At 57.7% G+C, this 25,135-nt stretch overlaps 1 protein-coding gene across 2 annotated transcripts in view; it reads right to left on the reverse strand.

Annotated features, from left to right (window-relative positions):
- Window positions 1–12,389: 12,389 nt before the first annotated feature.
- Window positions 12,390–25,135, reverse strand: part of FBXL18 (F-box and leucine rich repeat protein 18) — a 42,603-nt gene continuing 29,857 nt past the window's right edge. For both annotated transcript variants that reach the window (XM_070566230.1, XM_070566229.1), the window contains one exon: window positions 12,390–17,213. In XM_070566230.1, the coding sequence (XP_070422331.1) occupies window positions 17,057–17,213 (157 nt within the window). In that variant the 3' untranslated portion in view covers window positions 12,390–17,056. The remainder of the gene's footprint in view (window positions 17,214–25,135) is intronic.

Below are 25,135 nucleotides of genomic sequence, written 5' to 3' on the forward strand. Positions count from 1 at the left end.
TATTTGTTGCTGGGAAATAAATTACCCCAAAACTGAACAGCGTAAAAGAATGAGCGTGCATGATTTCGCACGCTTTCGGTGGCCAGGCGTCCCCGTGGGGAGCCCCCGAGCCCGGTGGTCCAGCTCAGGCTCTCCCACGGGGCTGTGATCAAGCCATCGGCTGGGGGTCCTCGAGGTGGCTCGCCCGCGCGCCGGTCGGCAGGAGGCCTCGGCTCTCCACCGCGTGGCCCTCCCTACGCGGCTGCCGGGGCGTCCTCGCCACGTGGCAGCTGGTTTCCCCGAGGCGAGTGATCCAAGAGAGGTACGCTGAAGCTCGGATGCGTTTTATGACCCAGCCTCCCTGCTTTCTGCAAAATACTACTGTTTTTACTTATTTATTATTTCTATTCACTCCCTTGGGGAGCGAATACCGGGACTCAGGGGTCGTTGGGGGCCATCTTGGAGCCTGGCTAACACAGCATCTTCTTGTTCCTTCCGAAATCTAAGCTTTCGTCCACAACTGACTATCCGAGCTCGACGCCTTACACCTACTTACATTAAATACACACGCTGGATGAAAACACGAAAGTGAAGGTGGAGGTACCTACTGACTGATTTTTTTCAGCCAGACCCCATCCGGCCTCATTGGGCGAGTAAGGGAAAGTCGCCGAGGCCGTCACACACCACGGAGAGGGGGGAGGGTGACCCCTGGGCTGGAGCACGGCAGCAGCAACTGGAGGTTTGGGGGCCAGCAGCGCCGGCAGGGGAAGGAGGAGGGACCCCAGACCCCAGCTTCCTGTGCAAGTGGCAGGATGTTTCCAGGGGGCCAGGAGGTTAAGAATGGGACTAAGAAAGGACCATCAACTCAACAAGAACAAAGCCAAAAACTGGCAAAGAACCTGAATGGACGTTTCTCCAAAGAAGACGTAGAAACGGCCAATAGGCACGTGAAAGGATGTCGACGTCGCTCCTCACGAGGGAAAGGCAAACCGAGACCACAACGGGATGCCATGCACATCCACCGGGACGGCGATTATCACAGAAACCGAAGACAATAAGTGTTGGCGAGGAAGTGGAGAAACTGGAACCCCGGGGCGGTGTTGCTGGAATGTAAAATGGTGCAGCTGCCGTGGGACACAGGACGGAGGTTCCTCCAAAAACTAACCACAAAATTACCCTATGATCCAGCCACGCCGCTTCTGGGCGTACACCCCAAAAGAAGCGAAAGCAGGAAGACACCTTTGCACCCCCAGGTTCAGGGCAGCATGAATAACAAAGGCTGAAAGGTGGAAGCAGCCCAAGTGTCCACGGGTGGATGGAAGGATAAAGAAAATGGGGTCCATCCACACAGTGGAATATTACACAGCCTTAAAAAGGGAGGAAATTCTGACACCTGCTACCACATGGCTGACCCTTGAGGACATTATGCTGAGTGAAATAAGCCAGTCACAAAAGGACAAATGCTGTGTGACTCCACTTACACAAGGTCCCCGGGGCCATCAAATTCTCAGAGACAGAAAGCAGACGGCGGGTGCCCGGGGCAGGGGGAGGGGGGTGGGGAGTCAGCATTTTATGGGGACAGAGTTCCAGTCTGGGAAGCTGGAAACGTTTTGAAGATGATGGTGGTGATGGTTGCACACACGTGAGTGTTGTTAATAAAAAGAACGGACCACAGGCCTCAGTGGAAGCACAGAAATTGCACAACTTCTGGAAGAAAATGTAAGAGAAAATAATTTTTTTTTTTTGAGGAAGATTAGCCCTGTGCTAACATCTGCTGCTAATCCTCCTCTTGTTTTGCTGAGGAAGACTGGCCCTGAGCTAACATCCATGCCCATCTTCCTCTACTTTATACGTGGGACGCCCATCACATCATGGCTTCTTGCCAAGCGGTGCCATGTCCATACCCGGTATCTGAACTGGTGAACCCGGGGCCGCCGAAGTGGAACGTGCACACTTAACTGCTGCGCCACCAGGCCGGCCCCCAGATGCTCTATTTATAACAGCCAAACCCTGGAAACAAGACAGATGTGCGTCAGCGGGTGAATGCACAGACCAGCGTGGGGCGCTGCCCCAGAGACCCAGCACGGACAGCAGCTCCCCCAGCGCCCCAGCCTGGGCCGGCCTCCCCGGCGCGTGGCCTGTGCAGCCCATAGCGCTCTGGGACTAGAAGTGCTTGGCTTCACGCTCTCCTGCCACCGCCTCGAAATCCGTGATGATTTTGCACAAGGGGGCCCGCGTTTTCTTTTTGCGCTGGGCCTGCAAGTTCTGGGAAGGGTCTGGCCCCGGCCGTGAGCCTGGCGGGACGGCCCGCCTGCAGCTCTGTGCCACGTGGAGCCGCTCCTGCGAGGCAGACAGGGCCCTGGGGCCTCTGCCGGAAGCCCCTACTTGGGGACCACGATGGGGTGTACGCCCTTCGCAGTCATGACAGTTCTACCACGCTGCAGAGGGACAACGCAGGGGCAGCTAGAAGGGGCCTGGAAGACCAGTGCGCGCTGGCTCCCCTGCCCACCGCAGAGGGGCCACCGGCCTGGCAGGGAGCCCCCCGGGAGGGGCCCGGGCTGGCTGGTGGTGTCCGGCGTCGAGGCAGGGGTGTGCTTGCTTTAAAACGCGTCCACAAACCCTTTCACGACCCTCCCCTAAAAAGATGCAGGCTGGTTCCCCACGCCCGCCCGAGTGTGGGCTGGACTCGGTGCCCGGATCCTGATGCGAGGGCCTCTGAGCCGCCCTGGAAGAGGCGTGGGACGGGGACCCGAGGCCTCCACCCACAGCCAGAGTCGCAGGAGGGAGCGGCCGGAAGCGGGTCTCTGCCGGTCACTCCCTCTCCCCCCGCGCCCCAGCCCCTGGCAACCACCAATCTACCTTCTGCCTCTGTGGATGTGTCCTTCGGGGACACCTCACAGAAACGGAATCAGACACTGTGGCCTTTTGCGTCTGCTTCTTTCGCGGAGCATAAAGGTTCGTCCATGTTGCAGCGTGGATCAGTAGTTCCTTCCTTTTTACAGGTAAGTATCGTTCCATTATACACACGGATCACGTTCTGTTCATCCATTCGTCAGTTGATGGGCGTTTGGGTTGTTTCCATTTTTGTCTGTTATGAATAATGCTGCTGTGAACATTCACGTACACGTTTATTTATTTATTTTTTTGCTGAGGAAGACTGGCCCTGAGCTAACATCCGTGCCCATCTTCCTCTACTTTATATGTGGGATGCCTGCCACAGCATGGCTTGCCACGTGGTGCCATGTCCACACCCAGGATCCGAACCAGTGAACCCCGGGCCACCGAAGTGGAACATGCGCACTTAACCACTGTGCCACTGGACAGGCCCCTGAAATTTTATTTCTAAGAATGCTTTCTGTTCTGAAGAAAAAATGACACACAGACATTGGGTTTATAAGAACGCTGACTGCAGCTCCGTTTATAAAAGCAAAAAACTAGAAACAACCTAGCTGTCCAATCCTTGGGGATGGGTTAAATAACTCAGGTAAATAATTAAAGCTGTCACAAATCATGGTGTAGAAGACTGTGTGAGTCAGAAACGTGTGCACCCCAGAAACAAACAAACAAAAAGAGCGCTGGACAAAGTTGTTTGTAGGGTATAATTCCATTTTTATTCTAGACACAAAAATCCAAAGAGAAAGGCTAGAAAGATATACTCCCGAAACATTGAGAATTAAATTATTTTTCCTGTTGTCTATCTAGACTAGTCATGCTTTCCAAATGAGCATTATTTTATTAGGAAAAAGATTGATTTGGGGCCGGCCTGGTGGCACAGTGGTTAAGTGCACACGTTCCACTTCTGTGGCCTGGGGTTTGCCAGTTCGAATCCCGGGTGCAGACATGGCACTGCTTGGCAAGCCACGCTGTGGTAGGCATCCCACATATAAAGTAGAGGAAGATGGGCATGGATGTTAGCTCAGGGCCAGTCTTCCTCAGCAAAAAAAAAAAAAAAAAAAAAAAAAAGATTGATTTAAAAATCGAATTCAGTAGGATAATGGCAATTAACAGGGAACCCCTGAACAAGGTACAGAAGTAGTGCAGGAAAATAAGCAGCCCATTCTGTCTGGAAGGGCTGTGACCAAGGGAGAGCTCCCCTCAGGGTGAACGCCAAAGTGTTCTGGATTTTGAGAGACACATCAAAGTCTGCCAAGGTCACAAGAGGATTAGGGCAACGCAGCCGAGAGAGAAGCATATGTGACCAACAAGGACAACTGGTACCCATGTGTGTCCCCAAGCCTGACTCCTCAGCCAGCCAAGGCCCCCAGGAGGGCCCAGGGCCCTGGGCCTGCCCCCAGAGGGCCGCAGCAGCTTGATAGGAGCTCAACAGCCTCTGTGCTTTCGACTTGTCTCCAAGCCCGTAGGGAGCAACAAGTGCAGGAAGCATCAGGAAGCACACATTTATTTATGTAAAAATAAAGGCGCCCATCCCCCATAGAGAGAGTGCCTATAAGTCAATAAGAAGAAATAAGAGAAAAAGGAAAACCCCAAGGGCCTTTAAAGTATATAAAAAGATGCTCAACTTTGCTCAGAAAATAAATGCTCAGTAAAATTACACTGAGATACTATTTTTCCTTCACTGAATTGCAAAACCCAAAAATCAGACAACACCCTCTATTGGCAAGACTATGGGGAATAGATACCCTTGTGCACTGTCAGTAGGAGCGTAAATTGGTTCAACCGACCCCAAGGAAGACAATTTGGGCAGTATCTCTCAAAATTACAAATGCATGTTCACTTCGACCCAGCAATTCCACTTCCAGGAATTTGTTTTATAGACACTTGCACATGCGTAAAATGACAGATATTCAAGTTATTAATGTGCAGCATTGTATGTAATCACAAAAGACTGAAAACCATCTAAATGTCCAGCCACAGGAGATGGGTTAAATAACTTATAATACATCCACCCAGTGGAATATTATGCAGCTGTCAAAACTGACTCAAGAGGTGATGGGGGCAAAAAATAGCCAAGTAGGAACCTTTGGAGATTCACCCTTCCATAAAAGCAACAACAACAACAACAAAAACTGGCAAAAATGATCAGAATCGACTTTTTCAGAATTGTGGAAATTAACTAGAGGCTTGCAGCAACTGGGGAAATATTTATTCAAGAAAAACAACTAGGGCCGGCCCCGTGGCACAGTGGTTAAGTGTGCACGTTCCGCTTTGGTGGCCCGGGGTTCACCAGTTCAGATCCAGGGTGCGGACATGGCACCGCTTGTCAAGCCATGCTGTGGCAGGCATCCCACATATATAGTAGAGGAAGATGGGCATGGATGTGAGCTCAGGGCCAGTCTTCCTCAGCAAAAAAAAAAGAGGAGGATTGGCAGATGTTAGCTCAGGGCTAATCTTCCTCAAGAAAAAAAAAAAGGAAAAAAGAAAAACAAATGACTCTCTAGGAACAGCAAGCCGTGTGGGGTTTTAACCTGCCCTCTCCCACGTCCCCCTCTCCAGCTCAGCAAGGGCCTTGAAAACAAACAGCATGCATTCCCAGTCCCAGAAGGTACAGAAGAGAGCCGAGGGCCCTCCAAAACTCATCCTCAAGAACTGGCATTATTGGACACATCCTGTGGTTCCCAGGAAGATCCCACTGGAGAAAAATTGTCTTTATTTGACTTAACTCAGAGCTCACCCAGTGCTAAAAGCCTCTCCCTGGGGGGTATTTGCCAAGAACAATTACAAGCAAGTGTTTTAACCTTACAGCTGCCCAAGGCGATGAATAAGAGTTGGGGCAAATAATAGACTAACTGAAAAGCTGAAAATAGAATTACCAACACAATAGATAAATAAATAAGAAATAGATAAGAAATAATAGGCTAACCCAACAGGGAAAAGCTGAGGAACGAGATGTCCATAGAATGAAGGATGGAACCTGGGTCTGATCAAACCTCTGGATCTGGCGGCCGATTTGCAGGCAACACAGCGCGTGCGGTCAGCAAGGTCCAGACCCTGGGAGTCCTCCGGGTCAGCCGGCCCAGGCTCCCCAAAACATAAGCTGTTCAGAAAAGACAGGGACGGACGGCAACCTCTGGACAAGAGCAAACCAAAAACGTGCAAGACCGAGCTGCGTGCGGGGTTCTGGGTGACAGTCGACGAGGCACCAAGGCAGTGATGGCTGGGACAGGTGTGAGAGTGGACACTCCAGGAGGGGACAAGGGAGGCGGGCGTGGCTGGATCTTCTTGGGCGGGTGGCAAAGCTCTGCTTCTCGATACTTCACGATAATTCATCAAGCTGTTTGTTTTGTGTGATTTTCTGCACTGATTTTTTTCTTTTTTTTTTTTGAGGAAGATTAGCCCTGAGTTAACATCTGCTGCCAATCTTCCTCTTTTTTGCTGAGGAAGACTGGCCCTGAGCTAACATCTGTGCCCATCTTCCTCTACTTTGTATGTGGGATACCTACCACAGCATGGTGTGCCAAGTAGTGACATGTTAGCACCCAGCGAACATGCAAACCCTGGGCCGCAGAAGCGGAATGTGCGAACTTAACAACTGCGCCACGAGGCCGGCCCCTGCACTTATTATTATTTTTTTTTTTTAAGAAAAGGTTAAAAGAGATGCAGGCCTTCCACACCCTCCCTGCCAGGCAGGGGGCGCTGTTTGTGGCTTGGAGCTGCGCTGTGCAAGGGGCCCGGAGGAGGTGGCCGGTGGGCGGCCACGGACATTGGAGGGGAAGCTGAGCCTCGGGGGTCGTTCTGGAGAACAAGGGAACGGCTCACAAAGCTTGTGGCTTCTCTCTGCAGCAAACCTGGCTGTGCCTTTGAAGACTCCTCAAAGACCACCAAAGCCTTGTGAAACGCTCCCCACCCCACGCCCCAGATGGCATGCCTGGACCCCCACGCGCTGGCTCTGGGCTCTCCTCAGCCCATCCTAATTTAAGGAGGGGACCTGTCTCCACCCCCAGGGTGGGTCTGAACTGCCCAAACCTTGCCCCTCACGCCGGGAAGTCCAGCCCCCCAAGACCCTCCATCGATAGCTGGCATATACACAGATGCATCTTGATAAGGATTTTTTTCTAACCAAACAGGTCACCCTGTCTCGTCGAGCATCCGGCGACGTCCCCTTGGGATCAGCCTCCCGTGAACAACGTTCTGTTTTCCTCGGTCCAGGGCTGAGCGATTCTTGCAAAGAGCTCCACACCAGAACACGTTTTTAACAGAATTCTTTCTATTCACTTTGTTCTTGTGTGTGAGTGTTTCGTCTTGTTGACATCTCAGAATCTAGTTCATCCATGCCCGTGGTAGAAAATCTGGGAAAGACAGGAGAGAACTTAAAAAAAAGGGAGAAAGTCCCCAGAAACCCTTCCGTAGGGAGGAGGTGGTGGCTGCGGTCCCCTTCTGTCACTCTGACTCATCTGTTTTCCTCCCTCGCTTGCCAGCGGCTCTGAGCGCAGGGAGGCTGGGAGAGGCCCTGGGGGCAGCCTCTGATGGTGGATTCCTTCCTGTTGCTAATATGGTGTCAATTACCCCAAACTTAGTAGCTTAAACCAACACGAGTGAATTTTCTTACCGCTCTGCAGCTCAGAAGCCTGACACAGTCTCACCGGGGGAGATCAGAGTGCTGTCAGGGCTGCGTTCCCTCTGGAGGGTTCTCCCCCCAGGGGAGGATCCCTTTGCTTGTCTTTTCCAGCTTCCGGAGGCTGCCTGCATTCCTCGGCTTGTGGCCCCATCCTCCAGCAACGTCGGGCCAGACTGAGTCCTTCACACGCTGCCATCTCTGGCCCCCCTCTCCTCCTTTCAAGGCCCCTTGTGATGACACTGGGCCCCCCCAGGACGATGTCCCCATTGCAAAGCCCGCTGATGAGCAAGCTTCACTCCCCTCTGCCATGTAACCCAACGCAGCCGGGATCTGGGGAGGAGGGCGTGGACATCTTTGGGGGCCACATTCTACCTCCGCGGAGGGCCTGGCGTGAGGCTGCCAGGCCCCAGGCCCGAGGTGAGAGGGAGGAGAGAGGAGTGGGGGCTCTGGCTGAGACCATGCTCCTCAATCCTGGAACAGCCAGCTGGGGGGTCGCTGCCCCTGGGACAGAGAAGCAAACGTGGGGGGTGTGGGGAGTCACCAGCTGATAGGACTCCCGTCGTCGTAGTCTGAAATGTATTCATTTGAGTATATCTGCATTTGCTTATCTATACGCCTTAATGATCGTTCCGTGCTGGGTAACCGGTGCTTGTGGAGTCAGGGAGCTCAGGAGGTGGGAGTTCGAAGCCAGGGACCGAGACGCCGGCCAGCTCGTCCTGTGCGGACAGGCTGAGCCTGGCCCCAAAGTACAGCTCTGCTCTGCAGCCTCCCAAAGGCTCCTCCCAGCCTTCAAAAATTCGCTCCTAGACCCAGAAATTTCACTGACGAGTCTCTCATAAGGAAATAAGTCTAAATATAGAAAAGCGCTCGAGTGCCAGGACGTTCGGAGCAGCCTTCCCTGGAAGACCGAGGAATTAGAGACAGACTAATTGTCCAGCAGCGGGGGACCAGCAGGCATGTGACGGCTGAGCCACATCGTTAAAATGACGAGTCTGGAAGGACGCAGCCGAGAGGCTCTCACGGGGCAGAGCAGAGAGCAGGCCCCAACTCCGTGCTCACGGCTCCGAACACGCTGTAAGAGCACAGACAGAGGGCGGAGGGACAGAGCCGCACAGCCGCAGAGGTCCTCCCGCAGGAGAGAGTGTGGGTGACTCCTCCCCTTTGTTCTGCGGCTCTGCACCGCTCAGACTTCCCGGGGTGGACGGAAGGGAAAAGCTTGTAGTGGTTAAGTTCACGCGCTCCCCTTCAGCAGCCTGGGGCTCACTGGTTAGGATCCTGGGTACAGACATGGCACCGCTTGTCAAGTTATGCTGTGGCAGGCGTCCCACATATAAAGTAGAGGAACATGGGCACGGATGTGAGCTCAGGGCCAGTCTTCCTCAGCAAAAAAAAAAAAGGGGGGGGAGCTGGCCCCATGGCACAGTGGAAAAGTCGACCTTTAATCAAATTGGTTGTGTTAACTAACTAGTGTGTAAAATCATTCAGTCTCTTTGGGTTAGTGTGTGGATGCGTGTGCATGTTATATTAGTGTGAGGGTATAAATGTGTGTGAGTGTGAACACATGAAAGTGCAAGCGATTGGCAATCAGAGAGTGTCTGAGTGTGAACATAAACGTGTAAGAGTGAGGGTGTCTGTGAGTATGAATGCTATGAATATCAAAGTGTGTGTGTGCAAACGGATGACTGAGAGTGAACATGTGTGTGCACGTGTGGATGAGTATGTCTGCACATGTGCATGAGTGTGAACGTGTGAGGGTATCTATGTGTGTGAGCAAATGTGTGAATCTGTGAATGTGTGAATCCATGCTCGTGCTTGTGAGAATGTGTGAGAGTATGAGACCAGGCGGGATTGTGAATGTGTGTGACATGAGGACGAATGTGTGAGGGTCTGTGAACCTGGGGGTGAGCACGTAGCTGTGCGTATAGGTGTGAATGTAAATGAGTGTGTGAGGGTATGAATGTGGGTGTGTGCATAAGCACGTGAATGTGTGTGTCTGTGAATCTGTGTGAGTGTGTGTACGAGTGTGAGTGTGACTGATGGCGTCTGTCTTGGGGGGCAGCGGCGGGGTGTGGGCCCAGCACCCATGGGTGGGGCGGTGGCCCTCCCTGCAGGTCTGGGCGCCGCCAACCCCAGGAAGCACGGCCGTGATGCTGGGCTGCTCCCTGCTCTCTGCCCCCGCTGGGCTTGGCGCCCACTGCGCACAGACGGGACCCGGTGCACAGAGGCCACCCCAAGGGCGAGCAGGGCTGGCGGCCAGCGTGGGAGGTGCGCCATCACCTGCAGGAGCCCCGTGGCCCGGGCAGCTGCTGCCAATGGGCTGCACCCCTCGCCCCGGCCATCCATCCTGCCCCACCCAGAACCCTCTACCTGGGACTCCCCGTCAGAGCCAGCGGCCCCGTGACAACTGCGATGCTCAGCGGTGCAGAGGACACTGCCGGGCAGGGCTCGGCCACAGTCACTTGCGTCAGCGTCACCAGTTTTGAAAACAGGGCCATGTTCAGCCGTCCTGGACAACTTCCATCACGTCGCTGTGTGCGGCCTCTGAAGCTGGGGGACAAGAGGCAACGCTCACACCTAGCCGCTTCTCCACGCGGCCACGGCCACAGATGTGACGGGAAGGTCGGACGGGAAGCGCCCTCCGTGAGCCCGGCTGTCTTGTGGCCCAGGCTGTGTGGACGGTGACTCCCTCCTCCGCTCCCCCATCGACTGGTGTGTGGCCCTGGGCAGGTGCTCTACTCCTGAGGCCTCAGTCGCTCGCCTGCAAGCAAAGGTCACAGGAGCTCACGGCAGATCCCTCCTGCTCTGAAAGGTCAGGGCCCTGTGACCCCTTCTGCCACCACCGGGAGAGGTGACCGCTGGCCTTCAAGAAATCCTGTGCAGCGCTCCTGGTGATGCCCAAAGTTGCTGGTTCTGTTTTTTTTGATTGGCACCTGACCTAACATCTGTTGCCAATCTTCTTTTTGTGTTTCTTCCTCTCCCCAAAGCCCCCCAGTACACAGTTGTATCTTCTAGTTGTGAGTGCCCCTGGCTGTGTGAGCTGCTGGTTCTTGCCGTCCCTCCTCCAGCCGTGACTCCCGAGGGTCCCACAGCAGAGCCCCCAGTCGCCGTGTTCCCGGCTTGCGCATCCCTGAAAGGATGGCTGTCCTTGAGGTGGTTTGGATTCTTTTCGAGGCTCAGCCTGTGGACCTGGGCCAGGCTGCCGCGCACACTCGGTCAACTCCAAGTGCAGCCACGGCAAGCTCTTCACCATCCAAGGCCCTCTCTGCACGGTGCTCCCCACCAAACGGGGGTGTCCGCTCAGGAGGTGCGTGGAAACGTGAGTCCTCCCGGACTCGGCAGTAGGGGCTGGTCCTTCTGCCTCCACCACAACCCTCCTCTCCAGCAAGGCCAACAAGCCTGGGCCTCATCTTGCGGTGGACAACAGCCCTGTGTGCAGGGGCCCCCCACCACGATGAGAGAAGATGCTTCCAGAAGCTTCCAGCCCCCGGCAGACGCTCTAGACACCGTGGAACAGAGGCCAGCCATTCTGTGGTGCCCCATCCAATCACCGGCTCCATGGAAGCCACTAGCATCTCCCGATGGGGCTGGAGGGGGCTGTCGTCCAGCAAAAGGCGGCACACCCCGTGGCTCCTCAGCCTCGGCTCCCGCCACACCTGCCTGTCACCTACGACCGAGTCACACGTGTGTCCAAGGTAGACGTTGCACCTGCCCTCGCATCACGTCTCCCCCCGCAGTCGAGTTTGGCTCCAGCATGCGGTCCCCCCTGCCCCTCCTAGGAAGGTCACTGCTGACCCCTAGAGTACAGTCCCCTCAGCTTTCTCCCCGGCTCCAGGCCAGAAGGGAGCCATTGTGGGGAGTCGCGTGGGCACATGCAGAGCTTGGATGGCTGGCCTAGACACGGTCAGGAAGGCCGGCGCCTCCTGCTCCCCCCGTCGTCGTTTCACTCCAGGCCACTCCCACCTCAAGGAACAAGCCAGGACCCCTCCCAGCCCAGGTTCCCACGCCTCCCCAGACACCTGCCGGCCTGCCCTGGTCCCCCCGCCCCCATCACCACCTTCCATCCCCCTCCACGCTGTGGCCAGAGCCCCTTCCTGGAGCCCAGGTCTGGGGAAGGATGTTTCTGCCTAAAACTGATGCTGCAAATAAGTGAGTGACAGAAGGACAAATCCTGTAGGACTCTGTGGATACACGGTTCCCGGAGTCCAATTCTTAGAGACGGAACGGAGGACGGAGGCTGCAGGGCGGAGGCTGCAGGGCGGGGGAGGGGGATGGGAGTTAGTGCTGACCGGTGCAGAGCGTCAGCCCAGGATGACAGGGAGCGATCTGGAGATGGGTGCTGGGGAAGGGGCACAACAGTGTGAATGCCCTGAACTGCACCCTCAGAAATAGTCAAGTTGGTAAATTTTGTCATGTGTATTTTACCACAATTATATATATATGGGTATGTATTAAAAACAAAAAGGACTAGGTCCCCACGGCCCCCCGGACAGTGACGATGCTGACGCAAGATGCCAGCCAGAGTCTCCGGGCACTGTCACTGCCCGAGCTGCCGTGGGGCCACACAGACCCTCGTGCAGAGAGCAGCTTCAGGCCCCGCTGGCGTCCCCGTGCGCCTGCCCCCCGGCCCCGGCCCGGTCACCCCCCCCGCCAGCCTACACAGGCCACTGGAGAAGTCACCTCCTGATGGCCCCAGGCAGCATCAGAACCACCCTCTGGGTCTCACGGCTCCATCCAGGCACACTGACCTGGCCAAGCACAGCGTCTGTCCTCAACATCTGAACAGCAGTGGGTGACAGGAGTGCCACGCGCCTGGGCCCGCCCTCTGGGGCTGGGGGGAGGGGGCCACAGGGCAAAGGTCAGGGAGCGCCCCTACCGGAAGGACCACACAGCTGCCTGGTGTTCTAAATCAAGTCCACTTTATTGGAAACTTTTCACATGCCACGAATTTACATTAAAAATATCCACTTAAAATGTAGTTTGAACACAAAATTCTGGAGCGGGCCTCACCAGGCAGACGAGGGAGCCCGTCGTCCAGAGGCAGGTGACGCGTGTTCAGTCATTTAGCACCTGGTCACCGCATACTGTGAGACCCCACTAAAAACATGCTGCGCCCAACTGCTCGGGCTGGAGCTGCCCTCGGACGGCAGTGCTCGGAGGGGTGCCCGGTGCAGGGCTGGAAACGCCCCCGAGAGCTGCAGGGCGAGTGCCACGTGCCGCTCAGGCCCTGTCAGGGTTCCGCGGGAAGTCAGGCCCTGGCAGGTGTGGCGGAGCGGCCACTTCACTCCAGGCCCCGGCCTCAGCTCCGTGATGGACGTAGCAGACGAGCAGACCCCCCAATCCCCGAGGCTGGCTGGCCTGGAGCGGGGCGCAGCAGTGCCCTGGCCCCGGGACACTGGTGTGTGTGAAAGAGCCTTCAAGTCAGCTAGATGACGGTGGGGGGCTGTCGGACCTGCAGTTTCTACATTTCTGTGGGCATCCGTTCCTTATGCCCAGGGGACCTCAGACACTTCTCGTTAGAATCCCGAGCCCCCAGCACAGACGAGACCACTGACCATTATGAGGGCTGAGCCCCTCCCGCACAACCCCAGCTGTGTCCTGTCAAAGGCGGAGGGGACTCGGGCCGAGGCGACTGGACCACGGGCGCTGGCATCCACGTCTCCCTCACCTCAGGTTTCACTGGAGCCCATGGCCACCGGCCACACTTCCCCATCCTCCTCATCCACTAACGTGTCTTATCAGCCTCCCTTACAAGACCTCAGCAGTCGTCCAGTCCTGAAGGAGCAGTGATGAGGGCGAGGAGCGGGAGGGTGTGCGGGGCCCACGGGGCAGGGCCCCTCCTGCAGGCGGGGGCCAGGGCCATGGGGTCCCCGCCTTCGTGGCTCAGACGCGGGGGGACCACTGGCACAGTCGAAGCTGGTGCACTGGTTTTAGACCCTTGTGGGCCAACAGAGACTCGGATCCCTCAGCTCCCGCAGCCTAGCTTTCCCAGCCCAGGCCTCTGCCAAGCTTTGTCCCCTGGGCCGAGCGGCCTGCAGCTCTGGGTCCTGGCACAGGGGGCGATTAAGGGAGCGTCGCCTCCACAGCGAGCAAGAGCTGCCTGAGGGGGCCGGCACGTCAGTCCCTACCCGAGCAGAGAGCGCCTTCCTGCCGAAGGCCCTGGAGAAGGGACCCTCTGGCCTGCGTCTCCTCCGACCATTGGAAGGGCAGCTAACAGCCAGGGATAAAATCCAGCCCTCGTTGTATGAAAGAGCGACGCGTTCCCAGCCCAGCCTCCTTGGGCTTGGAGCTTGCAAATAAAAACGCTTGCACGTGAAAATGAGAAAAGCCACCTAGAGCAGAGAAGGGAGCCCGGGGCCGTGGCCTTCCTCAGGCTCAAGACCTCTCCCCTGGGGAGCACCTTGGGACCCGGCCACCCAGGTTGCTTGGTGGTATGGCAACAAAGCCAGAGCCCCCGGGGCAGACCAGGCCACAGGACGCAGGGCTGGCGGAGGGCCGGGGAGAAGTGAACCCCGGGGGCTGGGACCGGGGGGGGGGGGGGGGGGCAGCCCTGGGAGGCCAGGGGGCTTCTCTTTAACAAAGGGACAAATGCCCGGAAACTCTCCTTCCCCGTTCCCCCCGCCCCCAGGCTCTCTCACACACACCATGCACACATATGTGTATGCATGCACAAACAGACTCCTGATCAGACACACAGGGATGAGCACACAGACACACACACACGTGCACACACACACAGACTATGCCCACAGGTGGATGCACACAGACAGACACACACACCCCATGCACATGCACTCACACACGTGCACGGCAGAGACGCACACACGCAGGCACGGTGCTGACCAGGCCCTCTCAGCAGCCAGCATATGGTCCACCGCTTAAAAGCCCACTTCTGCCAATCGGGGACCATTAGGGTGGGTTCTTTTCCCAGCGTAAAATGCTGCAGAATATAAATTGCAATTAACACTGGTGCCAAAATAGCACTTAGAGAGAATAAGCACATTATTAACATCTGGTGAATCCTGTCTCGGGTGTGGAAGCAGCGGAAATTCTCGCTCTAAGTAAAAGGATGGTTGCAGGGGACGCTAAGAATACAAAGTCTGCTGCTGGGGGCTGCTTTCCAAGGCAGTTCGTGCCCCCCACCTCTTTTGAACAGTCCCTCCTGGCCCGGTGTGTTGGCAGAAATGATACTCTGGTTAAAACCGCTCACTCAGGGGCACAGGGCACCCCGTGAGGGTGTGAAGACACACCGCAGCCCGTGGATAAAGTCCCGGTGGGAAGGTCATTCTCTGGCCTGAGCCCAGAGGGCTCTGGATGAAAGGACAAGGGAAGGAGAGCTACCCAGGGCCCCCGGGGTGGGCCGGCCGGGCTCGTGCGGGTCCTGGCATCGGCCAGGCCACCTGCCTCTCTCCTGGGCCGCGTCCCCCTGCCTGTCAGGCTGTGGCCAGCCACACCCTTGCTTTGACAACAAGGAGCAGTCCGTCCCCAGACCACCCTCGCCTGGCGGTCTCTAGGCGCCATCTGAAAGAAATGCACCGAAACGTGGGGTGGGGGAGGGGGTGCTCCCACCGCCTCTCAGACCCTTGTCTACAGCCGTGTGGCCCTAATGGGACCTTAGTCCCACCTCTCCGGGTCCAGGGCAGCCTGTCCCGCGGCCTGTGAGGCCAGGAAGAGACGGGCCCCAGGCTATGGCCTCAGGCTGCTGGGCTTTCACAGGAGGCAGCCCGCAGACCAGCCACTCCAGCCAGGAGGCAAAGAGCCGCCAGCCTCAGCGCGGGGCAGGGGGTGGGCAGCTGTGCCGCAGAGACAACTGACCAGCCGCGGCAAGGAAAGCAGGGCGAGGGGAGGAGCACTCAGGCCTGCTCCACCCACACACGCGGCGTCCGCTCAGTCAGGGGAGACGACGGCACAGCCAGAGCCGCAGACACATTGCATGTCCGTCTGGAAGATTCGGCCAGAGCCCCTGGAGGCCTTGGTTCCTGCAGCCACCGTCAGAAGGCCTCCCAGACCCCCCGGCCCGGTGGGGAGCGGGCTGCTGACCCGGCTGCCCTAGAGAACCAGGGAAGGGCAGGTGAGTGAAAGCCCAGGGACCAGGGATCCGGCCTCTCAATGGCAGGTAAACTGTAGGACACGCTACAAGGAATGGGGTGCCCGTCCCTGTGGAAAGAGAGCAGGAGGATGGCCGGGCTGGGGGCCATGGGGCAGACGGCAGGCAGGATGGGCACCAGCAGGGTGAGCAGGGCCTGGTGGGCTCTGCACCCCCAGCCCAGAGGGAGAGGGAGTCTGCGGGAGACAGGCCCAGGGCCTTGGGAGGCAGCCTCTGTGGAGACTGAGGCGCCCTGGCTGGCAGTGGCCCCAAGGGCGCCCAGCATTCCCTGGAAGTCTCCAGGAGCATCACCGAGAGCGACCAGGTGGAGGGGCCCCAACAGTGGCCCCTCAGAAGCCTACCCGCTGACGGGATGACGGTGCTGGGGAGACCTCGCGGTTAAGCAGGCAGACACCAGGGTGAGGCCCTGCACTCTGGGCCTTCCCCATTTTTGGAATAGCTGCGTGGAACTTTTTTAAAGTGCTAAATAAAGCTATCTTGAACAGGTAATCTGATCACTACTCTGGCCCTAAACATCCTTTCTGGGTTTTAATACTTCGAGTTTCTCTAATGAACCCAGGTATGTCTGTGCCTCCCCAGAAATCCAGATCTCCACTGTATGCCGCGACCGCCGTCCGCCACGTGGCAGACCCTGCCCGGGCCCCCAGCAATCCTTGCCCCCAGTGGCCTGAACTTGTCTGACATCACCTGGCTGGAAACATACGGGAGACGTCATTGGGTTAAAACACACCTTATTGGGAATGAGAGCCCCAAGTCTGCAGCCATAAGGCCTGCGAGCTCCTCGCTGCGTCACGTGCACAGCTGGCCCCGGGGTGGGGGTGGGCACTCAGACGTGGTCATGGGCCTCACTGTCACAGACGTCAGTGTGGACATCTCACAGGGCAGGCATGTCCACCCCCTTCACAGTCACCCCCAGCACCGGGCCCCAGCACACCCCTGCACGGAGCCTGGTGGCAGGTGACCAGGAGCACAAGAGCAAAGGGACACTCGGGGGTTGAAGTGAGGGGGGCAGCAGTGGGCCCACGTGGGGCTCTGGGGACCTGGTCAGGGCTCCCAAGGAGTCAGGGCTCCAGCGATCGGTGTCTCAGTTCCCGAACAGCCACGGCCAGGCCCACAGGTCGCCCTGACCGCCAGCTTGCCCACCTGGTCCTCTGCACACCATCTCAACCCAGAGTTCACCAAGCAACAAGTCCTCACACGGGAAAGCGGGAGGAGGCATCGCAAGGCCCCGGGGGACAGGCGGGTGTGCAGGACGGCCAGGGAGAGCGCCTTCCTTCCTCTTGTGACCCACCACAGGGTCCCCAGGGGCCGGGCAGGCGGCGAACAGCAGTGGTGGCCGAGGAGCGCAGTACGGGGCGGTCGTGCTTCCTCGGCTATGGAGACTCACGGAGGCGACGGGCGCGGCCAGGGCGGCTCGGCCAGCAGAAGCAGCTTCGCCCGGTGCTGGGCCGTGCCTGTCACCACCACAGGTTTGGCGGCTCCTCGGCCACTCTGCTTTTAAATAAGGTGATCTCGTCCAGGTGTACCATGGGGACGTCGCGGATGACATCAGTCAGGCCCTCGTGGAGCAGAGGGAAGATGACGACATTCAGCGCGGGCCGCTCGGCCTGGAAACTGAAACAGAGGCAGCCGTTAGCAGAGCCCGCGGAGGCGCGGAGGAGAGGCTGCCTGCAGGAGGCGGCCACGAGGTGCGCCCGCACTGGCTCCAGGGCGCCTCCCCAGACCCGGGCTGGGTGCATTTCCCTGTGGCCTCTGCTGATGCCCAAATGAGCCCTGAGGGCCCTCACGCTGGGGCACAAGCAGGGGCCGGGGGAGTGGGTGGGGCAGAGGAACCTACAGGGGCTGCCGCACTTCTGTCCGTGCCAGGCAGAGGGCTGGAGGCTGAGGGAGGCAGCCTGCTCCAGAGCAGGAGCACCCCGCTCAGGGAGGAGCCGAGAGGGCCTGTCGGAGCAGGTCGCTGCATTCCTGGGCAGCAGAGGGTCCCTGGAGGCAGGTGATGCCCAGGGAGCTGTGGATCTGGTGCCTGTGGCCGCCCCAGGCCCACAGCCAGGACGACAACCTCAGGGGGGAAGAGAAGGGACAGGCAACCAAACCCACATGCCCACAGGCCCCCCTCGGGGGGATAAACTCCCAAGTCAGGCGAGGCAGCGACCCCACCAGGAGGGCAAACCAGCGCTGATCCCCACCAGCCTTGGTGTGAACGGGTGACACGTGGCTGTCTGAACACCTCCCCCTCCCCACCCACAGGGGATGGGCTCCCCTCTGTGGGGAAGATAAGGAGGGAGAGTGTGTAATTTCCACGGAGCGCCCACCAGGGCTGGGGACTGCGCTAAGCATCCAGACGTCACCTCACACTACGTCTCCCGGCCCCACGGCTGGCCCACATGGGGACCATCCCCCTGCCCACCTGGGGAAGCCAGGCTCGGGAAGGCGATGCCCTGGCCACGGTCCCCCAGACGGTCAGCAGCAGAGTGGGGCCCCTCTCACCCTGTGTGACAGCCAAGAGACCACACCAAGTGCCAGCCCAGGAGCTAGAGGCAAAGGGGGTCACTGCGGTCCCCATGGAGGAGACAGAAGACATCCAGACCCCAGAGCGACTCTGGTCACGGAAGAAACTGGCGTCCCGAGGGTGTCGAGGGTGAGAGGCAGGAAGGTGCCCAGACGACCTGGAACCCAGGTTTTTGGCAAAACTCAAACGAGGCCCCCAGCCGTGGGCCCGTGAAAGGAACAAGGAAACCGCAGTCTGGCCTCTGTGAGCGGCCCCCGGCAGATGCAGTGCTGGATTTACGACACATGTAAAGTAAATGCCAGAAAGGCACTCGTAAAACTTGATGTTTTGGCAATAAAGATGCCAAGGACAGGCCTCCCGGTTCTGTGCGCCAGCCTCTGCTCGCGGGCGGCAGTGTCTGTGACCGTGAGCCTCGCAGGCAAGTCCCTGCCTGCAAACCCGCTGGGCGACTGACTCAACTTGAAACAAAATATCCTCGGATGTGGGATGTGCGTGCAAAGGCTGGTCGCCCGCCTCCCTCCCTCCCTGAGGCCTGCGTCACCCCGGGCTCTTAACAAGCTGCTGTCAAGATGCTGAAGGCGGATTAATCTCTCACCAAAAGCCAGGAATGCAGCGCGGGGCTCGTCTGCTCCCTCCACGCTGCCCCGGGCGGCTCTGGGCAGCTGCAGCTGTCCAGGTGGCTGGGAAGGCAGGGCACTCGGGAGACACACACAGCAGGTCCCCGGGCAGGGGCGGAGGTGGCACCAGCAGAGGTAAACCACACTTCCTTCGTAAGGCTTTCTCCCCGGTGCGCACCTGGATTAACCGGGACTCGGATGGAGCTCCAGGAGCATACCCAGGTGTCTCTCTGTAAAGCCCTCCTGGTCCTCAAGGACCTGCGCACACTAGCTCGGCCGCAGCCTGCCATCCCCACCAGCTGGGACAGCCGCAGATGTCCCGCAGCGAGGTGGGCCTCCCTGACAGCGAAGCCTGGAGTCAGGGACAAGAAAGCAGGAAGATGGCCAACACAGAGAAAGACAGTGTTCCCTTCCAACAGCAGGGCCGGGGCTCCCTCCGCGAGGGCAGGCACCACGGGTGGAGGCGCGCTCTGAGCGGGCAGGCCGTGAACGGGTCGTGCGCTCTAGCACATTCCGCTGCATGACTTCCTTACGTGTTAGGATGTTCTTTTGTATGATTCCAATATGAGAGTTTGAGACTTAAGAAAACAGATGCAGTGAAACATAATAAAACCCATCCCAGTTACCCACATTTGGAAGCCAGGCTGGGCTTGTGAGTGACAACAGGACAGGGAGCCCCTGGGACACTCCCCTGACCAGGGCTGGTCGTATCACGAATGTGAAGACCCGAGGCTGTGGCCTCTGGCCTGGGGTCACCCAGGGGACAGGCAGGCCCACGAGGTCAGCAGGTTCCTCCAGGCTCCGAGTGCGGCGCCCTCCCCAGGCCCAGCTCTGCCCTCGTGGCGGCCTGCACCATCCTGGGCAGCAACACTGGCACAGCCGGGCACTGGCCAGTGCCCAAGGCGGGGGCCTGGGCGTCCATGAGCTGTGCTCACGGGGCAGCCTCTCACCTGGGCGAGGGAGGCAGGCTCCACAGAGACCACGCGCCCAGGCCACGCAAGAGGCTGCGCGCTCATCCGACCTGCCCTGCAAGCTCGGTCGAGAGGCAGCAAGTGACAGCAAGGCGTGAGAGGAGACCCATGGGAAGCAGGTCACCCCGGGGTCACCGTGGATTGGGCAAAGGCTGGCCCCTCCGGGAGGGTCTGAAGGCATTCACTGGGAGCTTTCGAAGGAGAGTTTAAGAAAAGTTAACCCACACTTGCTCTCTGCCGTCTGCAACGGCTGGAAGGGACGGAGCATTTAAAACGGGGCCCTCAGCTTTCCGAAAAACGCAGCCACCCAAATGCCTTCTCGGGGCGCTCCAGGAAGCAGAAAAGATTTTGTTTGTTTTAAAACCCTTGTTTTGTCTACAGAGAAAGCACAGAAGATGTGCACAGGAGGGTGCAGACGGCCGTGGCGCCACACGCCAGCGGCTCCGACGCAGCCCGGCCCCCGCCCGGCCCCAGCCCGGCCCTGGCCGGTGGCCCTGCTTCACGTTACCCTGTGTTCTGAACGAATTGGTTCCCGACGCGGCCTAGGTGACGCATTGAAATAGGAATAATCTGAGTCAGGTTTGTCGTATTTCCTTCCAGTCTTGACATCTTTACGTTAAACAAAGATAGGACGTGATGGCAGAAGGCACTCTGGCCTGATAGAAATAAAACGGCCAGCTCTGCCAGGGCCCTGGGACCACCTTTTCCTACGGCTGTCACTCGAGCCAGTGGGGGCAACACATCAACTTAGCCATTTCTTGGCGGGCACAATTTAGGGACTTCTTTTTACTATTATGTCAATAAACATACAGTATATTGCTTCCTCAGAATAAATCCCAGAAATAGGGTTATTGGGTCAAAAGCTATGAGCATTTTGTTTGCTTGTTTTTAAAGATTTTATTTTTCCTTCTTCTCCCCAAAGCCCCCCAGTACGTAGTTGTGTATTTCAGTTGTGGGTCCTTCTAGTTGTGGCATGTGGGACGCCGCCTCAGCATGGCCTGATGAGCAGTGCCATGTCCACACCCAGGATCCGAACCAGCAAAACCTGGGCCGCTGGAGTGGAGCACGTGAACTTAACCACTCGGCCATGGGGCCAGCCCCAGTATGAACATTTTTATACTTCAAAACACAAACCCATGGGGCTGGCCTGGTGCCACAGCACTTAAGTTCGCACGTTCCACTTTAGTGGCCTGGGGTTTGCTGGTTTGGACCCTGGGTGCAGATCTACGCACTGCTTGGCACGCCATGCTGTGGTACGTGTCCCACATATAAAGTAGGGGAAGGTGGACACGATGTTAGCTCAGGGCCAGTCTTCCTCAGCAAAAAGAGGAGGATTGGCAGCAGATGTTAGCTCAGGGATAATCTTCCTGAAAAAAAAAAAAGACAAGCCCACAACAGACTCAGACATCCCTTTAGAGCCACAGAGAGAAGCCAGCTGGCCCAGTGGTCCCAATGGGGCCAAGAAAACGCTGTTGCAGAGTGATCAAAAAGGAGGACAACTGGGGAAGGATGCCCGAATCTACTAAGGCCCCCTCAACTTTACAAACTCACTTTGCATTTGCCTGTCAGACGGGCAGAGAGAACTGGCCTGTCAGGAGGGCTGGGCTCCACGCTCTTCGCCAACACGAGCAGACAGGGCAGCAGCCACGGCCCCACGGGCCTCAGGCCAGGCCACTGCACTGAGGACACAGAGGCTCCAGAAAGGTGCGTCCTGCGCCGTCACCATGCTGGAACCAGCTCTGAGCCCGACCCCTCCAAGCGAGCGAGGGTGGGACCCTGGGGACCCCAAGGCCTCTGCACCCAGCCCTGCAGGTGCCACAGAGCTGGAAGGGCTCCTGGAGGGGCTGGCCTGCAAGCGGCCTGGAAGCAGAACGGGCTCAATCATCTAAGAAACACCTGCTGGGGTTGTTTCTCTGAGAAACTAAAAAAAGAACTAAAGATGACAGCCTCTTCCCCCAAAATAAGGTCTTACAGAAAAGCCAAAGTAATAAGATATTTTATAAAAGCCACCCGAACTGTGACAATCATCTTCAAGAAGCACAAAGGAGGATGGTGCCAAGAAGAAAACGCCAGCCTGGAGCTGCCGAGGGGACACCCATGCAAGGCTCACAGAACTCAGACCCCCAGAGCAGCGGGCCAAGGGCCGTGTGCCAGGCGCGCCCTCCGAGCTCCCCGCTAAACCCGCCCAGACCCACAGCTGCCTGGAACCTGCCGGGACCCCTGCTTCGGCCCCACAGTCCTCCCCTCATGGCCAGGAAGGACAGTGAGGGCTGCTTCCATCCTCGCGCGGAGCAAAGAGGTGGGAAAGACGCCTGCGGTTTGAAACACTCTGCGTTGGCTGCTGTTGTCCCGCTGTGGCGTGCCCAGGTCCCACACACAGAGGGACAAGATTGTAAGTCCTGGGCCCTGGACGACTGGAGCTGGGTCACACGAGTGCAAGGCTCTGGGACCAGAGAGGCCTGAATGAGAGGGAGGCCGGGGCCACCTCGCCTTCAGAACAAACTAGAATGCAGAGGAATCAGTTTGTGGCGTCCCTGGGGCTCCCTTCCCTTCCCCCTCCCCCAAAAGATGCCCCACTGCCTCTCCCGGGGCAGAACAATATAGATTTCTGTACCTCTCCAGAAATACTTTGTGCAGACGCAAGCAAGAAGATCTAGCATGCTCTACTTTTGTTTTCAACACACTTCGCTTTTTTGCACTGAAAGGTGTTCCCTACGAAGAAATGGAGCGCTTCCTCATTCCTTCAGCAGCCCACGCCATCCCACTGACTGGGGCATCAGCATTCACTCTCCAGTCTCCTGCTCAGCGACCTCTGGGCTGTTTACAATCTTTGCTAAAACGAACAGCGCCGCCATGAAGAACTGTGGAAACCACGTGGACAAGCCCGTCTGCAGAACCAGATCCTAGAGGCGGGAGGTTTGTGGGTCAAGGGTGTGAGTTCCGATCGGCTGCCAGCTGAGTCTCCACAGAGGTGGCCCTCCTGCCATGGGCGACGGGGCCTGTCCCCTCCTTCCACTCACATGGAGTGGTCTTCGTCTGTGGGGACGGAAAATGCTGTGTGCTCCTGCTGCCACCATTAATTTTATACTGAAGCATGATGTACACGCAGAAATGTGTGGCCCAGAGCACCCCCGTGAGCCCAGCGCCCACACCAAGTCAGACGCTGGCCACACCCCAGGGGCCCCACCAGCTGCCTCCAGAGACTTTCCCCAGGGGCAGTCACCACCTTGACTTCTACCAGAGTGGACGAGCACCTGCTCCTGAACTTTCTAGAAACAGAACTGTTAGTGTAAAGAGTTTAATCTATGTTTTTCTTACGGGTGAGGTTGAGCGTTTCTCATAGGGTTAAGAGTCATCTGTAGCCCTCGGCCCCTCCATCTCGTCCTCACTAGTGTGCAGGAAGCTCACAGAATCACACCTTTGCCTGTGACACGACTCACAGATCATTTTTCCTGCTTTGTCATTTTTTACAAATGACTTAAAAACGTTCAAAGATATTCAACTTCACATATAAATTAGAAACAATCGACAGATGAATGGGCAAACACAATGTGGTCCATCTACAATGGAATATTACTTGGCCGTAAAAAGGAAGGAAATTCTGACACATGCTCCAACATGGGTGAACCTTCGGACATTATGCTTAGTGAAACAAGGCAGTCAGAAAAGGACAAATACTGTCTGATTCTGCTTATATGAGGCCCCCAGAGGAGTCAAGTTCATGGAGACAGAAAGCAGAGTGGTTAGCAGGAGGGGGAGGGGAGGTGTTGTGTCTATTTGGGACGATGAGAAGGTTTGCTACACACTATGGTAATGGGTACAAGATTTCGCGGCACTGAATTGTACACTTACAAATGGTTAAAATGATAATTATTATGTTATAGATATTTTACCACGATAAAAGTTAAAAAAAAAAAAAAGAAAGAAAAAGGGGAAGAGCAGAACCAGCCAGCAGAGACCTGGGGGGAGGACCCCTGATGCTCAGCACTGACCTGGGACCGGCACCGCCCGACGGTCTCGTCTCCTCACCCCCCAGGGCTCCTGTCACCGGCTGTGGGCTCATCGCCAGCCTGCAGCTCCTCCTGCAGCAGGAGCCTGACTGCAGACAGCAGCCCTTGGGCCCGGCCCAGACTTGCCACTCAGCCAGTCACCGTGCGACGCTCCCCCAGAGGCCGCACCTGGAAAACGGGGGCTCCAGTGACACCGGGAGGATTCCCGGGCCACCAATCTGCTCTTCTACACCCAGACAGCCAAGAAAGAGCCCCCGGCGGCAGGAGGGGCCTCCTGCCCCTGGAGGGTCCTGGAGACCTCGCCCCTCTGCCACTCGCTGACCAGGAGCCGGGGGCCACGGTCAGGCCTGACGGTCCTCCCTGCCCCCACCTGCCACCTCTGCTAGTCACTGCAGCGGGGCCCAGGAAGCCCGGCCCGAGGCCTGCCCGCCCCCAGATCCAGCCCCTTGGGCGTCCCCACAGATGGAGCCAGAACCCGCCAGCCACCAGGCTCTGCGTGAAAGCCAAGGCCTCCCTGAGCTGAACCTGCAGAAGCCGCGCCCTGCTGGCCAGGTTTTCCGTGACACAGGCGTATCGGCACTCCGGGGAGGAACGACAGACTGATGCCGAGACCTGCCAGGAAGGGCAGCAGGCCTGGCGACGCGATAGCCTTCGGCTGCCTCCTCTAACAGCAACGAAGGCTACAAAACAGCACTCAATCCACTTCGTAAAACCCACTTCCAATTCTAGAGCTCCCAGTGTTCCCCAGACTTAAGCAATTTATGGCTCCATCTGTAAACTTGACTCGATTCTACACACGTTTAGAGACACAGACCGGCTAAGCCAGGGGGTGCGGCAGCTGTGCAGGCAGCGACGAGAGAGCCCGGCGCACACACACACGCCCCACTCGCCCGGCCGGCCACCGCCTGTCGGCTCACGGGCCCACATTCCTGTCCATACACCACCGTGCCGGGAACGCCCCCAGGACCACCCTGGGGAAGGAATTTCCCCCAGGCCTCCTCGGAGGCAGAGAGACGTGACCCATCTCGTGGAATGCTGGATCTGAATTGCACAAGCCCAGGGGCTGGAGGACAATGGCGGCCCCCACCCCAGGGACAGGGCTCCCGCTGTCTCAAGAAAGGAGGCTAGACCGCCGGACCCAAGGCCACTCGGCTGACAAACCCTCAGGGTCAGCAGCAAGTAAGCACGCACTCCTAGAAGGACTGGGAGTGGACAAGGCCCCAAGGGTGCTGGCACTGGGATGCCACCATCACCTTCCAGAGAGCACTCGGCCAGCCTCAGAGCCAGCATTCCCCTGATGCTGCCAGCTACAGACACCGAGAAGTCAGGGCCCAAAACATGGGCCCCCAGGCTCGGCCCTCCTTGGAGGGGCTAGAGACGAGCACAGGAGTATCCCAGAGGCCGGACGTGGCTGCAAAGGAAAGAGACA

Source organism: Equus przewalskii, chromosome 12 (assembly GCF_037783145.1).
Source record: "Equus przewalskii isolate Varuska chromosome 12, EquPr2, whole genome shotgun sequence".
Taxonomy (NCBI): domain Eukaryota; kingdom Metazoa; phylum Chordata; class Mammalia; order Perissodactyla; family Equidae; genus Equus; species Equus przewalskii.